Source organism: Anguilla rostrata, chromosome 18 (genome assembly GCF_018555375.3).
Source record: "Anguilla rostrata isolate EN2019 chromosome 18, ASM1855537v3, whole genome shotgun sequence".
Classification (NCBI taxonomy): Eukaryota; Metazoa; Chordata; class Actinopteri; order Anguilliformes; family Anguillidae; genus Anguilla; species Anguilla rostrata.
Window position 1 is genome coordinate 13,320,293 of NC_057950.1, and position 16,666 is coordinate 13,336,958.

At 39.5% G+C, this 16,666-nt stretch overlaps 1 protein-coding gene across 1 annotated transcript; it reads right to left on the reverse strand.

Annotated features, from left to right (window-relative positions):
* Positions 1–10,735: 10,735 nt before the first annotated feature.
* On the reverse strand, positions 10,736–15,574 carry six3a (SIX homeobox 3a). Its single transcript, XM_064317584.1, has 2 exons — positions 13,793–15,574; positions 10,736–11,822 (listed from the first exon to the last, which is right to left on the reverse strand). Exons 1-2 carry the CDS (start codon positions 14,482–14,484, stop codon positions 11,630–11,632), a joined length of 885 nt encoding a protein of 294 aa, XP_064173654.1. The 5' UTR covers positions 14,485–15,574; the 3' UTR covers positions 10,736–11,629.
* Between the last annotated feature and the right edge of the window lie 1,092 nt (positions 15,575–16,666).

Sequence of the window (16,666 nt, forward strand, 5' to 3'; positions counted from 1 at the left end):
TTTCAGTTGCTAAGGTGTGTCACTGAGCCTGTGCTTGGTTAGGATTTGACTCTGCTTTGTATCTCTCACAGTGAAACCTTCCATATAAGGCAGTTGGTTGGATTACACTATCAAAGATTTTATGCCAAATTCTAATTGGTACATCTGTTTTGTTAAAATGTCTTTTAATTGCATAAAAGGCTCTAGGAGCTTTTTATTCATTGCCAGACCAACTTTTCCTGAGGTGCTCATTTTGAGTCCCAGGTAATCATAGGACATGGAGTGCTCTTGTGTGATGTTTTTTAGTTTGAACACGTCTGGTTTCCTGGGTTTCTTTTGGAATATCATTATTTTAGATTTTTTAAAGTTTACTGACAGTGCCCAGTTTTGACAATATTGCTCTAGCAGATCCATATGTTTCTGTCATCGTTGTTCAGGGGGTGACCGCAACACCAGGTCATCTGAATAGAGCAAGAATTTTACTTCCTTGTTGTTTAGGGTTAAGCCAGGGGTTGCCGAATGTTCCAACAGCACCTCTAACTCACTATTGTGGACATTAAAGATAGTTGGTGACAAGCTGCATCCCTGAAAAACACAATCTCCTCCAGTAAAGAAATCCCTTCTTTTATTTTTACTCCACGTTTATTACTGACAAAAATTGATGTAATTGTGTCATAAACTTGAACCCTATATCAAGTCTCCACTCTTGTAATTCTCTTTCCATTTATCTCTCTCTCTCTGTCTCACTCACTCACTCACTTAAGAAATAGTCTGAGAGGAGGAAGGGGTCCAAAAATCCTCCAAAGGTACACAAAATGTCCACAGGGTTGCTGTGCCATCACTGCTTCAGTGCATGGCACTTCAGTGAATGGTCTTTGGTTCATGATGCTTCAGTGAATGATATTTGGTGTATGATGCTTCTGAGAAAGGTCTTTGGTGTATGCATGGCACTTCAGTGAATGGTTTTTGGTGTATGGTGCTTCAGTGAATGATCTTTGGTGTATGATGCTTCTGAGAAAGGTCATTGGTGTATGCATGGCTCGTCAGTGAAAAGTCTTTGGTATATGCATGGCACTTCAGTGAATGGTCTTTGGTGTATGCACAGTGCTTCACTGAATGGTTTTTGGTGTATGATGCTTCAGTGAATGATCTTTGGTGCATGATGCTTCAGTGAATGATCTTTGGTGCATGGCGCTTCGGTGAATGGTCTTTGGTGTATGCATGATGCATGCAGTGCATGTAGTTTTATGCTGCTCTGGACAGCAGAAATCCATGTGGGCTGGCAGCTCATGGAGGGACCCAGCTGGGCTGAGGCTGGAATTCAAAATGCATTTAAATGGGGGAAACGGAGCTGGAGCCTCAGTGGGTTTGCATTGGAAGTAGAGTGACTCACCACACGAAAAAATGTCAAATATGTGTGTATGTCTGCTATTTAATTTAATTTTTTTGTGGGGGTGGAGGGGCTTTTTAGTATGAATTTTATGGTACAATCTCAAATTAGTGGGGAGGAGTCTCAAATTAATGTGGATTGTTGTTGGAGGTAAAGAGGCATGAGTGAGTCACTTCTGGTGTAATTACTGGATGGGTATGAAGAGTAGCTGGGGAATCTGCTGAAGTGGAGCCAAGACTAAGAGGCCAAATGGCTTCATAGAATTGCCATACCAACTGAGCCTAGTCAGTTGCTGGGAGCAAATGGCTCTAGTGGATTAATAGAAACGGATTTTATTGAAGCTGCATCATGCAGTGGTAGGGAAAACATTTTAACATTACAAAAAGCTTTGTTTTTGAGATTAGGATAAGGGCACTGGGCAATGCCTGTGGAATCCGTCGTTCGGAACAGAACTTGTAAAGCCTGAAACTGATTTGCGAATTACATGACGATATACGGTCTCCTAAAACAAATATTACATATGACTTATCACCATAAATACCATAAATGTGCACCATTGTGTTCTTTTACCTGACTACACTTGAAAACTTAACTTTGGTCTGGGATGGCGGCGCGTGCGTCTATTTCTGTACTGCTTTCATGTACACGAAGAGCGTCAAAACTCTTTTGGAATTCAAAGCCTGAATGGAAATGTAAAAATTTATACCATGCCACAGCACCGCCGAATGTCTTCAGAGACTCCGATTAATGCTTTTCCTGTATCTGTAAGTGTGTTTTACTGTCCATTTACAACGCTTTCTCTGGCCCGAGCTCTTACCCTGGAGTTTAACTCTGAAAGGCCGCGCTCCAGCGGAACCCGTTAGATTTCCTCATCGAAAGCTCAGAATCTCTGGGTATCACTGGTGAAAAATTAACAAGGGAGCCAGTATTCCATTACACTTGGTACAGTATTATTCCTTGATCTTGCACAAATGGAAATACAGTTCAGTGTTCCAACATCATTTGACTTTCATGTGATAAAACATTTATATCCATGCTTGTTCGGCGCTGTCCCCGTGGTGCCCGGTTTTAACTGGAGCGTGAGAAGCGCAATAAAGAAGCCTAGACGGAACGTCTTAAATTTTCATTATGGACTGTTCTGTTTAAGTAGCTTTTAAATAATAGGCTACAGTGCGGTTGTGGGACTTACAGGTTACATAGCAACGCAAAGGAAAAATCTTTTTTTCCCTTCAGTTTTTACGTTAATTACACTGCGTAACACAATGCTAGTTTTTTAAGCCGATTTTGTTGGAGATTGTACCCTTTTTGGAGCTTCACAGCAAGTTCGCAGTGCACCCAGGCTAATCAGTACTGTCTCCGTAGAGCTGTAGGACTATAGCCTATTGCTTGTTCATGAAATAGGCAACTAGGCCTACTCAGCCCTGTTAAATGCTAACATTCATGTACATTTTAGGGCATAGATGCAAACTTTGAGTATCTACGCAGATAATAATGTTTATCCACATTTTAGTATTTGAATTCATGTTCTCTAAATACAATTCGCTTACGGCGCTTAGCGTTCATTTATTTTTTATTGAAAGATTCATTTTTGTCGCACAGGCATTTTGTTAACAGTACCTCCACTAGATGGCAGTAAAAGCACACGAAAGCTAAAATTGACTTTTTTTCACTTGACTATGTAAACAGCGTTGTACCAGCCCGCAGTGCTCTGAATCGATGCTGTCAGGGGTTGTGTGTAAGCACGAGCTCAACTCGGTGGGTAATCCATTCTACTGCTCTTAACGGAGGTTAAATTGAGAAGGGCAGTCCAGGCTTGTGTCAGACTCAAACTCCTTGTTAACTATATCATCTGTACCTTTCCGTCTGTGCTCGATGAGTAGCCTGCACACTCCCACTCTAATTTCCTAATTATAATAATGTTTTGTAGTATGGCGCAGTTGGGTCTTTAATTTGTTTTCCTTTTTAACGGAGTTCGTGTTCATCTTTGTGTGTTTTTAGTGAGCCTATGTCTACATTAATCTTCTGCAACAGATAACGTATTTTTATACGGTATTGTATAATATATAGCCTGGTATGTTCCGCGGAAAGGTTGGAGAATCATCGAAGACCAGGGAAAAATGAATTCTTTCCTGATCTTTCGAAATCTGGCGAGGGATTTAAAAGCAAAGGCGTTTAAAATATGCCATAAAAATAAATGAACGAGGAGCATCAAAGTAAATAATATTTATTTTTAAAATATAGTACTGTCAATCTTAATTTACCGATTATTATTATTATTATTAGTAGTAGTAGTAGTAGTAGTAGTGGTGGTGGTATTCCAACGCGTTTAAGGTTTATGTGCGCAAATAGTTTAGCTATGCGTGTCTTTATAATCTGGTGTATTATTATAATATTTATTTGTTCTCATGTAGACTTCCAGTCGAAATCATAGATGAAGGGCTCTCAGAGTGTAAACTAAACGGCACAGTTATGTGCATCCCTGAAAATTTAGACTTTTGACGTTCAAAATAAACAACACGTTTTGGCATAGACTTAAGGGACAGGATATGCAAAGGCAGTCCTTTTAATTTGAAACAGGGCTGCAATACATTCACGCGCTAGATTTTTGCAATCTGTCAAGTGGGCACGCGGTAATTACTGTAAGTAATGTCTCGTTGCCACTGGTAGGAAACAAGTTTACAGAAGCGCCAGTCTATCTGTAGCCTATGTGTCAAGTCATCGAGATAGAAGGAGGAGGAAAAGTAGTTATTGCCTTAAACTGGCGGGCAATCTGTCGCTGGTAATTCGGTCTCGGCTGAGCGGGTTTGGGGTGTGTGGCCGGGTCCACCCTCGCGCTCTGATGAATGCTTGCAAAGGGACTCATTTCGGCTGGAACTCTCCTCCGGTCAGACAATGGAGCAGAGCGTTCACTGACTGAGCGCAAAACAATCGCCAATTCATATGGGAGATGTGTCACCAAAACGCTAAAGAAAAGCTAACATGACATCTGTTTAAATGGTTTCTTGCTAATAAACTCTTCTCGAATGGCGTCTTTGTTAGGACGTCAAAGATTATTTACAGAATGAGTCAATTTCTAAATGGTTTCCTGATTGTTGGGCAGAGTCGCTGTAGGTGGTGGTGAGGACTATTGGCGGCTCGGGGGGCGACCTCTCTCGCGCAGCGGGGCTCCAGCAGCAGCGGCGCTAATTGAGGAGGCCGAGCCGAAGCGGGCAGCGGTCGGGAGCTCGGAGAAATCAGGGCCAGGACAGGTTTCAAACAGACGAGCTCCACATTTTGTTTTGGGATATAAGATATGAGATGGGACTTCATACTCTTGCCCCCTCCACCCCCCTTCCGTTATTACACACCCATCCAAAGCCCCCTCCTTTTCTTCCTTTTCTTTAGCACACTGTCTCTGTCTATCCCCTCTTCATCTGTCACATTGACACACTCCTTGGTATGGTAAGGTTGGTTTGTCGGCGTTTTTCCCAACAGAACAGCGCATGTTGCGTTAATTTGTTGTTTTATTCGTCGAACAGTTTAAAGTTGTTTGTCCAAGTTGCCTACAAACAAGGAGGCATATGCACGCTGATATCGTTCCTCTCGTTAATCAGATCACTGTCTCGGCATTTGCTTGTAAAGAAGGCCGAATTAGATTTATAAATGTCGTCACACATTTGTAAGTGTTTGAAATCATCATTAGCTCGGGGCCTTGCTAATCATGGACGCTCCAGTTCTATGAATCCAGCCAACTTACTTATACCAGTATCTTTTTATTGATTTTTTAAATCATTTTATGAATCTGACCTTTTTAAATACAAATGCAATTCGGTAGGATTTCTCCAATTTAAAGAAAGTTTAGAACGCCCAGTCCTGTTTGAAAATAGCCTTAAACGAGGCGGAAATGGCAGAATTATGGCGACATTAAATTGGCTTGGGGGAAAATAGGCGTCAGTTCGTTTTCTTAGAGAAAATCCGTGGAATAATTCTGCATTTTCGAAGAATATTAGTGTGAAGAGTGTATAGCCTATTATTCAAGATAATTATTTGTACACATTGGGAATTGTATTAATTTCTTTTAAATATTGTCCATAACAAAAGTCGCTTTTGTGCAAGTGGTGAATTAGTTACCCGTATTAATACTAGACAAAACCTAAATATTAATTGCCTGAAGAATAATATATTACAAAGGACATGTAGAAAACATGGTTGACGATATCCTATTAGCTAGAGGGAACCAGTTTGTACAGCGTTCTTAAAATATTTGTAGAGGTGAGCTGAGAACGAAAATTTGGATATTATATTTTATCCACGTTTGATTGAAATGATTGAAATACGGAAAAAACGGATGCAAGTGTAATCTTTTAGGCTATATAAAAAGTTATTGAATTAGGTTATGTGGAATATATATTTGGTGGAATGTGTGGTGTGCGTGCGTGCGTGCGTGCGTGCAGGTGGGACTGATGCGGTTGTATCTTCTGGATAACATTATGTCACGTTGTCCTTGTATTTTCATTATATAGCATGTGTTAATTAGGTACAGGCCTAAATACCCCCTAAATAATTGTACATCCTTCGGAAATACCCGTTTAAAAGTACAAAATACAAGACAGTACTGGTACGGAAGGTTTTGTCGTGACCGCTGCTTTTTTTTTGTCTTACATAGTCTTTGTAATATTTATTTGGACCTTGTCCAAAGTTTCCTTTTTGCTCGGGGCAAAGATGGGAAGCCTCGGATGTAACCTACTCAATCGCTATATGAACTCACTGGAATCCCCACAAATAAAGATAGTCGATAAGAATAATTGGCCTCACATTCATTTCCCGAAAATGACATAAAAGCACCTGCTTTCCTATTGCGTTGAACATGTAGCTAACATTCAATTTTCTTTTCGATAGCCTGGCTTAAAAAAGCAGTTAAAGTTTGAAACAAAAAAAGTTTATTCACTTATATACTAAGCACATTGCCAAGCACACACCGTTTTGGTGTTTTGAAAAGATGCGTTTAAACATCTAAGGGACTAATTTAATATGCAGGCATTGTTTGGTGCACATGTAGCCTATTGTTTACCAATAGCCTACACGTGATATTGCTATGGGTTTTAACCGTAAAATGACACGGGGCAGGCTATGGAAAACGCAGGTGCTCGTAGGGTTTAAGCTGCTGCCTCTCTGTGTCTGCCAAGCGTGCATAAGGCGCAAGATCAGAGAACCCTCTGCCCTTCTTTACCACAATTCATGATCTAGGAGAAGAGGTGCCTTTCAGGTAAACAGGCTAAAATTTTCTAGCGCTTACGTCATCCTTATTTAGAGGGGTTTCTGGAATAGTATTAATCTGCATTAAAGCATTTTCTCCCGTGCTGACCAGTTCTAAATCGGTAAGCATCCGAGAAAGGCTATGATCCCATCTGCCTTGGTTCCAAATTAAAGTTCAAACGGCCGGCTTATACACTGCTGATCCTGTATCATAGCCTCTCGTGACCCCTCAATTACTATTTAATAGAATTACAGTTTTAAATCCCAGTAGTCTTAAAGAATGTTTTATCACAGACCAAGCATAGTGAAGGATACAACAGACGCTTTAACGCATGAACATTATAGCTCATAACTAGCATGGAACTAGCGTTTCTTTTTTCCCCAGGTTTGTTGAACATGATCTGTTAAATGTCATCCCATGTTGGAAAGTCCCCGCTCTCCCACGTGACAAATGATACAAACAGACTTACGCACACTCACGCACCCAAAAACATAGCCTTCACGCGGCCCGAACTGAAATGCGAAAAAAATCTTCAGCTGTACTTTTTCCCTTTTTGTATTGGCCTTGTTTTTAAGTCCTGATTATTATGTTTTGTTTAGTTACAATGCAGCACACCAGTGTTTGTGTTGAATATGTGGCAATGTCGTTATAAAACTGATAGTTTGCGTGAAATTGATAAGGGTAGAAGTTTGTTATATCACTAGTTAACGCAACGCGAAACAAACCTGATATTATCATCGTTCTTTGGTGTCCTTACGTTCTGTTTACAATCACCAATCAACAGTAGTTTTAATTCCAAACAATGCTTTGTTCGAGCAGTTTTTGTTATCCTTTTTAAACATTAAACATTGCCCAAGGGCCCTTTCGTTGAGAGTTTGTTTTCTTTAATATAAGTTTAGAATAAATAATTAAGTAATATTATTGGTTGTTCAAAACGCGATTCTGTTACATGCATTTATATGATACCCCTGAATATGTTTAAGTGCGACATCTTACCTTTTATGTGGCTGTTATTAGCAAAAGAACTAGCGCTAAGCGAAAAGGCCCCCGTCCTGCCCAGAGCGGCTGTGGTGTTAGGCTGAGTCGCTACTGCACGCGTTGAATCCAGGTCAGAGGGAACTGGCGCTCTTTGAGAGCTGCATGAATACACACGAATAGAAAAGTTGTGTTCAGTTAACCGATGAAATCAGAGAAAAAACAGGGCAAGCCTTTCTCGCTACAGGCCGCAGCCAAATAGCTCTCGTCTGCCTATATGCGCACAAGGTTATGGGAATAGGACAAATAATCCTTTCTGCTGTTTTTTTGACACACGTACTATAGACGACACACATACAGATAGAAAGGAAAAGGGGTCCGTCCATTGTTGTTCCACTTGTCTCACATTCTCGTTTACTTTCTGTCCTTATTCATATGAGTATCACACTCAGCGGTTCCCATTCTCCAAGTTCTTTTGTTTTGTAATATTTCGCTGGATGGATCGCGAATACTTATTACAAATATAGCTGACACATGTCAAGAAAACAAAAGCATTATTATTATTATTGCAATAATAGAATCACTACGACTGCATAGTACTACTATTTTTACTAGTACGACTAATAATAATAGTAATAGTAGTGATAATAAAAAGTAGTTGCAGAAATAATAATAAAATGCAATGCATGAACAAGCGGGAGTCCACAAAAATCGGCATTGCATAATATGGTAAATTTTGTTTAGCAGTATGTCGCTTAGAGCACTATAACTCCTGTATTTGCATGTTATAATAACAATATACTCTTAATTTTGTATAGTATTTGCATGGTTACTTTTGAATTTGTGCTTATGCAAGTTGTCCTACTAAATATCCAGCTTACTTCTCTATTAAAATTCCATTAAATTTTACTTAATGATTAATGCTGAGCGGGTAAGCATTGCATCGTTTGCCCAAAATCCACCTGTATGACTGCTAGTTAACTGGTGTGATTTACAAATTTTATCCATTGAGATAAGCGTTTGGCCAGTCTAGAGCAGTCATTAGTTAAGTGACCAACCTTAAGACTGAAAGAACATTAATAACCGAAACAAATCATTTCCAGACCATTAAAGTATAACATTCGTTTGCTGCCATCTGTTTGATGTAATCTGTTGGTAGTAGGCTATCCCTTTTATTGATAAAAATGCTCTTCAGTTTCCGATTAATTTAATCTTAATCAAGGTCGGGCTTGTCGTAGCCAATAAACTAATGGAGATTGAGAGAGAAGGTAACGATAATGATCAGCGATCTCGGGGTAGCAGGCTTCACCGGCTCCGTGCTTGTGATAGGCCCTATCTTCCTCGTACAGATGGAATTAAGAGGTGAAAAAGGGCTTAAATTCAGATTTGCATCAGCCGCAATCAACCACTAGGGATTTTCATGGACTTTAAACGAACGTGGATTTTTGTGGGCCTATGTCTGCAATATTCCTCAATGTGTAATTATACAAATCGATAAACATTATTTCAGCATGCAACATATTTCTAACACGGAAGTGTTGTAGCAAACTTTGTATAAATACATTGCCAATACAATTTTAACGTAGAAGCCAAGAGCTGCTGTGAAAATATAGGGAAAAAGTTAGGTGGTTGTAATGCGCATGCGCTGTGATACAACTCCAGTTTGATCGTGATAGCAATGCATTTGGGATTAAATTAAACCATATTTTAATATGTAAAGCAAATTTATGTAGAAGTGGCATAACATTATTTCTAAACCATCGCCTAAGCTTAGTTGCAGGACTAGGTTTTTAATTTCGCCATTTGGTGAGTAATAGTCGCAATATATTCAGTAATGCAAAATATAATTTGAGCTCTGATTTCAGGTTATACTGTTTTTATTAATATTTTAAAACAATTGTAACTTTCGGTAATTTGTATGTAATTATTGCTTTCTTTTAGTGGCGTATTTCAACATTTGAGAAAAAAATAACGGATTTACCAACTGGAACACATGAGGGGGAAAAAGAAATGCGAATTCTCGAGGAAGGGTCGTTTCTGAACATGGGAGTGATTAATTTTCCCATATACTGGGTAATATAAAGTGGTGATACGGAATAGTTGATTGTATAATAACACAATTATTTTTCTTCACCCACACCACACCCACACGTGTTATTTTGTCTTATTTTTTAGGTTACGCAATTGATGCATTAAGTAGCAGTCAAAATATATTTATACAGAGCAAAACTATGTTTAGACTGTTTGTACGGGGCTACGCTAAAGTGTCCACATGTATTTGTCAATTGTTAATATCATGTAGTCCACTCATAAAACAGACCGCATTACTATCTCTATTGTTTTCTTCCTATCAGTACACCGGTGCTGTCATTGCGCTTTTAGATTTAGTTGCATATTTTCCAGTGTATTTTCAGACATTATGGCCATCAAAGTGGTGAGAGGGTGCACTCTGGCCTACTTTTCTTGCCCATTCAAAAGAGACATTTTAACAGCTGCAGCGTGCAACGACAAATCAGTTGTGCCCCCAATTAAGGCCACCATGAAAAAGTATTACGGTTTCAAAAAGTTGAAATAAAATAATCAACATGAGGCGTATTAATAAGTTTTATGAACCTTTTTTAATCGTGGACTTTAACGTTGACGTACTGATTAAAGCTGAGTTCTGTAAAACGGAAGGGGATTTTTTCTCTCTCACGAGGAGATGGCTGGAACACCGCTCGCTCTAAAAAGAAAGGCTCTTTCACTCTTCTACAATGGAAGATTGGGCCAGGGGCGGAGTCCGCGATGATTAGTCCATTTAATGGCGCGTTTACTTAATTTCTGTATTCACTGGCAACCATAAACAAAAGGCGAAACAAGGGTCTCGTCTAAGCACTACACTGACGTTTAACGTGTTCGATTATGTTATATCTGCATACATCCGTAAGAAAGAAAAGCACCAACATAACATCTACTGATATGGTACAGGGCACACGGAGGGGATTTGAGACAGTGGTTCACACCACATTTGAAACGGAAATATATTGCTTGCGCACCGGTATGACTGTGTCCCCATGAACACCATTGACAATCCCGAAAGCTGTCACAATATGCTTGACACTGAATTTTTCCAAGGCCGACAGCAAAAATAGAATAAAGACATAATACAATAAATGTATAAGAAAATGGAATACTGTATTTGATTTAGAAATTTATACATAAACATAAACACGCAAGTAAAGAAACATTGAATAATATAAGCGCCTTAAGCGAGCACGGAAAATGACTGAACATGTTGATGAAGAATACTCCAAATTTTATATTAAATCGCTTTTGCATAAAATTGACCGATAACACTTGTTTGTCTAGAATCATTATCCCATTTAAAGTAGAAAAACAAACAAACAAAAAACCTAGAGCACTTTGTCTTACGTTTTGACAAATATTTTATGTAGGAACACCAAGTCAAGAAAAGTGAACAAGGATAGAAAAGGGAATGGAGAAAGACAGCAGTATTATATACAAGCATATCTCTACACATATATTACAGACTGGGAGAATGATCGCATTATTTAAGATATACATAATTCAATATAAAATCTCGAAATAAAAATAAAATCTGTTACAGTCATAACTATTCGGCTCCACATTTGACCAGTACCCCACACAGGCAGTGACAGAAGTGTAGTAAAAAGGTGCTTACGACTCAAATGATTGTCTGATGGACATAAAATAAAACAGGATTGCATCTTGGCTGAGCGTCATCATCACTTGGACTAAAACAGAGATCAAAAAGGCGATAAAGAGCAGGTTCTGGTAATTCCCTCTTCTCCGCGATCCTTGTAAAAAATATTGAACTTAGAGTATTATTTTTCCCCAGATACAAAAAAAAATATCATGCAAGTAGTGAGGGGGCAGGGGAAGGCGTGGGTCCGCTGAAAGCGCTTGAAAAAGACGTGCTTTTATCTCTCTTTTTAATAATTATACCAATTGGTCCTTTTTTTTACTTCCCCAATATTTCATAGTCTTTTTCAGGTCCATATTCCCTGTAAATACTTGTCTTTTTTGTATCATACATCGCATTCTGAGTCACTCGATGTCACTGAGAGAATGGACGTGCCGGTTTCGACTCGCTCTGTCATACTTGAAACGCTGGTAGTCGGACTGGCCGCGGTTGATGGCGATTCGGCCGAGCTGTGCGGGGTACACCCGGATTCTGACAGAGATCGCATGCCATTCTGTCCTATTGCTTGGTGCTGAAGCCTGGTGGGAAACAACAGCAAGAAATAACACCGCAATTAATACAGATCTCTGCCTATCTTTTTGCCTCTACCCCTTTGCTTCTCATAATGCACGCACCCATGCATGCACGCGCTGAACCCTTCATTCACAGTGCTTAGTCCGAACATTATACAAATATACAGAGACTTGTACTCTGAGAAAAGATGCAACTACTATTCAAAATAAAATATAAATGCATAAAAAATTATAAGTCACAAAACTACTGTATTTAACATAAGTGTATTTTAATATTTGTAGACATTTATTTTGCTTGCATTTAATTTCAAAAATGAAAACAACATGGCCAGTGTTTTTTTTTTTTTCTTCTCATCATTAGGCTATTTGCTTTACGTAACTAGGTTTACATCTATTAATACTTTATTGCACCTTTCCAAGTTCAAAACTTGGCGCAGTTATGTTTTGAAGTTACAGCTTCTATTGCTATAATAGCAAATTAAATGTTGCGCGAGTCAAATCCTTTGCGTTTACCTCTATAATATGTGAACGTTAACTGCCCAAATGATCTCGTATTTTTCATATACTTTTGAAAATTGCCTCAATGCTATGGATTTACAGTGTATAGTTTGTTTGCGATACTCTCATTTATTATACATTACTGGGGAATGTGCTTTACGGCTGGACACACAATGTGACCATTGGCTCAACTTAGTTTAAAAATAATTTTGGTTTATAAAAATGTATAGTATTATGAGCACATGTAAACATGAATACAGCTAATGCTTGATTCCGAATATAAATAAAAATGTATTGTAACGAGTGGGGAATGATTTTAGTAAAATGTGGGAGTGTATTACTAAACCCAAGAGAAACTGACAAATTTCTCAATGTCTGTGTGTAGCCATTGAAAATTATTATAAATTATTAGAATCCCCATATCAAATATGCAAACTGACAAAAGTAAAAAGATAACAATGCTAGCTTGCAAAACATAAGCACATCGAAAATAAATAATAATTATTATTATTGTTATTATTGTTATTTTTACACACACAACAGACACACACACGCATATATACATGCATACATACACAAACACACACATATGTGTGTGCGTATATATATATATAAATATATATATATATATATATATATAATTGAAATAGACTAATAATTTCAGATGTGCTTCATCTGTTTACAAAAGAAGCCCCTTTGCAAAAGTACTACCTTAACTGAGAACTGTTTATTGGATTTTCACCATAAGGACGGATTTTGTGTTTATATGCGTCGCTAAGGCCGTTTGTTTTGGTGTTTTCTGACAAACATTTTTACTGGTAGAGATAAGGTTTAAAAGAGGAATGTCATATATAAGATTTTTTTATTTAAGATACTGCGTGTGCAGCCACGCACACAACTCCTTTTGCAATTCAAGAGCACTGAAATGTTACATAGTTCAGTGTAGTTCATTATTACAGAATGTTTTTATGTCATCCATGTCCACATCAGCATTAAAATATTAATCCGACTTTAGGCTATCGCTTTTGTTTTGTTTGTTTGTTTTGTTTTACACTGAACCAAGTTCGTTTAAATGTATTTTCATTTTACAGCGTTGCAGCATTGTATTGCTGTACAGCGCGTTTTCATTTCGTTTATGATTTTACATTCAGCGAATAGCTAAATATACGTTCATTTGAATTAAAACTGAGAACGCATTTATGTATAACTTCTAAGCCTTTTGAATTTCTGGTTTTCCGGTAGCCTAGCATAATAAAGCTTGCAGTATGTTTCGCAGAATAGTTTGTTTACATTCAAAATTAAAATATCCCCCAACCCCCAACCATCGCCACCATAACACCACCGTTTGCTTGTAAATACTGTGATTTTCTTATACAAATCATTGTTTCATTTTCGATAGAAGTAATGAATGCATTTTCGTTCATACAGTTTTCGTGTAGTATATTGTTAAATCAACAATGTGACAAAAGCCAACTGACCTGTTTTTAGCTGCCGCGGCTCTGTCTCTTTGCCTCCGATTTTTAAACCAATTCCCCACTTGCGTAGGAGTGAGTCCAGTGGCTTGAGCCAGTTCCCTTTTCTTGCTTGGATTCGGGTAGGGGTCCTGGAGGTACCACTCCCTTAAGAGGCTGCGTGTCCGCTCTTTGAAACAGTGAGTCTTCTGCTCGCCGTCCCAGATGGTTCTAGGCAGGGGAAACTTCTTCCGCACCCTGTACTTATCAACCGGTCCTAGTGGGCGACCGCGCAGTTTCTCGGCCTCCTGATAGTGCGCTTCTAGCCACATGGCCTGCAGTTTGCCGTGGGAGTCCTTCGTAAACTTGTGATTCTCCAAGATGTGATACAGGTCTCGGAAATTCCCCGTGTGGAAGGCGACCACAGCGCGAGCTCGCAGAATGGACTCATGCTTGTTGATTGCTTCGCATGCGCCAGGTGCCACCGGCAGAGACCATAGGAACCGTCCCAGTCGTTCGATATCTCCGGTTTCTTCCAGCGTCTCGCAGACGCTCGCCACTTGCTCCGGAGAGAAGTTGAGGGTAGGTAGCTGAAACATTGACAAGTCTTCGGGAGACCTGGTGGTGGGAGCGCTGCTCGCCAAGAGCAAAGGGCGATCAGCGAAGTTTGGCAGGAAGAAATGGGAGGGATAAAGCTCTAAAGGGGATCTGAAAACCATGGAATGACCTGAGAGAGAAAGAAAATTATCAAGGAAAAGGAACGACGAGTAAAGATTGAATGATTCAATAGCTATCGCCTAATGACACCAGCCTCATAATATCTCCCCTAAATCCACCGTGAGTGTAGCATTGAAACATTTTGTTTCGCTTTTCTATTGGTCTTCTTGGTGTCGTTGTAAGGTTGTCATGGCAGCCCTGCCAATCACTGTCAAGCGTGCCAATCATTAGCCAGTACGTAGAGGCTTTCACCACTTCTGCTGCACGCACGGGGGGTTATCAGAAACTCCGATCTCAACACTACCCTCCCTCTACACCGGCTCGCATGAAGTAAAAGCCAATGCTTGCCTATTTGTTGAATGGAATGAGCAATTAGAGGGTGGAATATTATTACGATCTTAACGAGGCTCGTTAAGGCAAGGAAGATATGTAGGGAAGAGGAATAGGAGGGGGAGGGGTTGTGGGGGTGCCAAATGGGCCAGGCAGGAATACGGGAATACACATTTGAATAAAGGGGTTTCTAACCGAGTCAATTCACACACGATTTGCCCATAGTTTCGCCTCATTCGCCCCATCTGAACACTTTTAATTCGGGAAAAGGAATGGAAGCTGAGCTCATTAGATCCCGTCCAGACAGGGATCATGCTCATCAAGGAGGACAACAGAACAGCAAAAACGCATCTTTCCTTGAAAAACGAATACCGTTAATTTTCACAGACCACGTATTCTTAATTAGCAATGCACGCCTGAAGGGAAAGAAAGCTTGAACGGGCTATGTCAATATTGCAGTAACATGACATAGCTACTTGGGCTATAGGCTGCACGGACCAGTCCTGTAACATTAAAGCTGACTCGCGCCAATGTACCTACTGCTTCCAAGAGCGGCGTTGCACACTCCAGCGCCAGACGCGGCTGTTGCAGTCTCTGGCCTTTTGCCCAGCGCATGTTTCCAAACAGAGTTATTGTACAATGAATATTGATGCTTTCAGTGGTGATAATTAATCCCAACCAACCACACAACATATCGGCATTAATACACACATAGCCTACAGTATTATTACTATATATGCAAATTTCACTAAATGCATAAGGAATGTGGTGTGGTCGTGTGCGCATACGCTATTATTAAACTGTTCATAAATAACTAACAACAATATATTTATCGTATATACCCATAGCACTATATTATATATAGCAATTTCACTAAAGCATAGATGTGGTTGGTGTGCGCTACGTATTAAACTGTTCTTTTAAACTTAATCCAATAAGTGACCTAATTTATCTGTCTATCTGAATTTTCTCCCTCTGTTGCTCTTACTGTGTATTGAATACATTTACTGAGAAATGTATTCAATAAAGTAGCCTAGTCGGGACTGCCTTGGCAGTGTATGTTTAGCTAGCTTGGTTCTAAAAGGTACGAGTTCACACACACACGCACGCACGCACGCACACACACAGACACACACACACACACAGACACACACACACAGTAGCGAACAATACAGACATTGTAGGGGCATGTATAAGGCGTAGTGAAACGCAGCATCGAGTCTTCGGTTAATCTGCCCTCAATAAAGCTGAAATAATTATACTAAGCCTCCTTTCGACAAAATCATTGAGGAATTTACACAAAACTTTTAAAAAGATTTTTTACATTCCACAGCATTTTCCTCAGACTCACTCCACTCAGATAGCGGGTGCAACAAGCTTGCGGCTGGTTTTGGGGTGTTTTCATTTTATTACACCCACAATGGCTAACAACATTGATTTGTGTAAATTGTTTTCCATTAGTCGCTATTATCGTGTATTTATACATGTGTATCTCGGATAGAAAGATGGATGTATGTATGTTGGGGGCGGAGGAGGGGGGGGGGGGGGTGTTGTTCATTGGGGCAGGTTGTGTCTTTGGGATCAAACCTGTTTGCTCTCCTGTCATAAGAAACTCCGGTGAGGTAATTCCAAGTGGCACTTGATTCGGTCCAGTTGGAAAGCTTCTTGGACTGGAAATAACCCGCGGCATTTCGATCCTGGCCATACTCCTGTCCAAAAGCCTCAACTTTAAGAGCTCGGACCACACAGAGAAATATCCTAAATGTTACACGTTTATTTTTTCTGTTTTGCATTGTCATTATATTGGCCGACTCACTCGCCGAACCAATTCATTTAAAAAACGGAGTTCTAGTT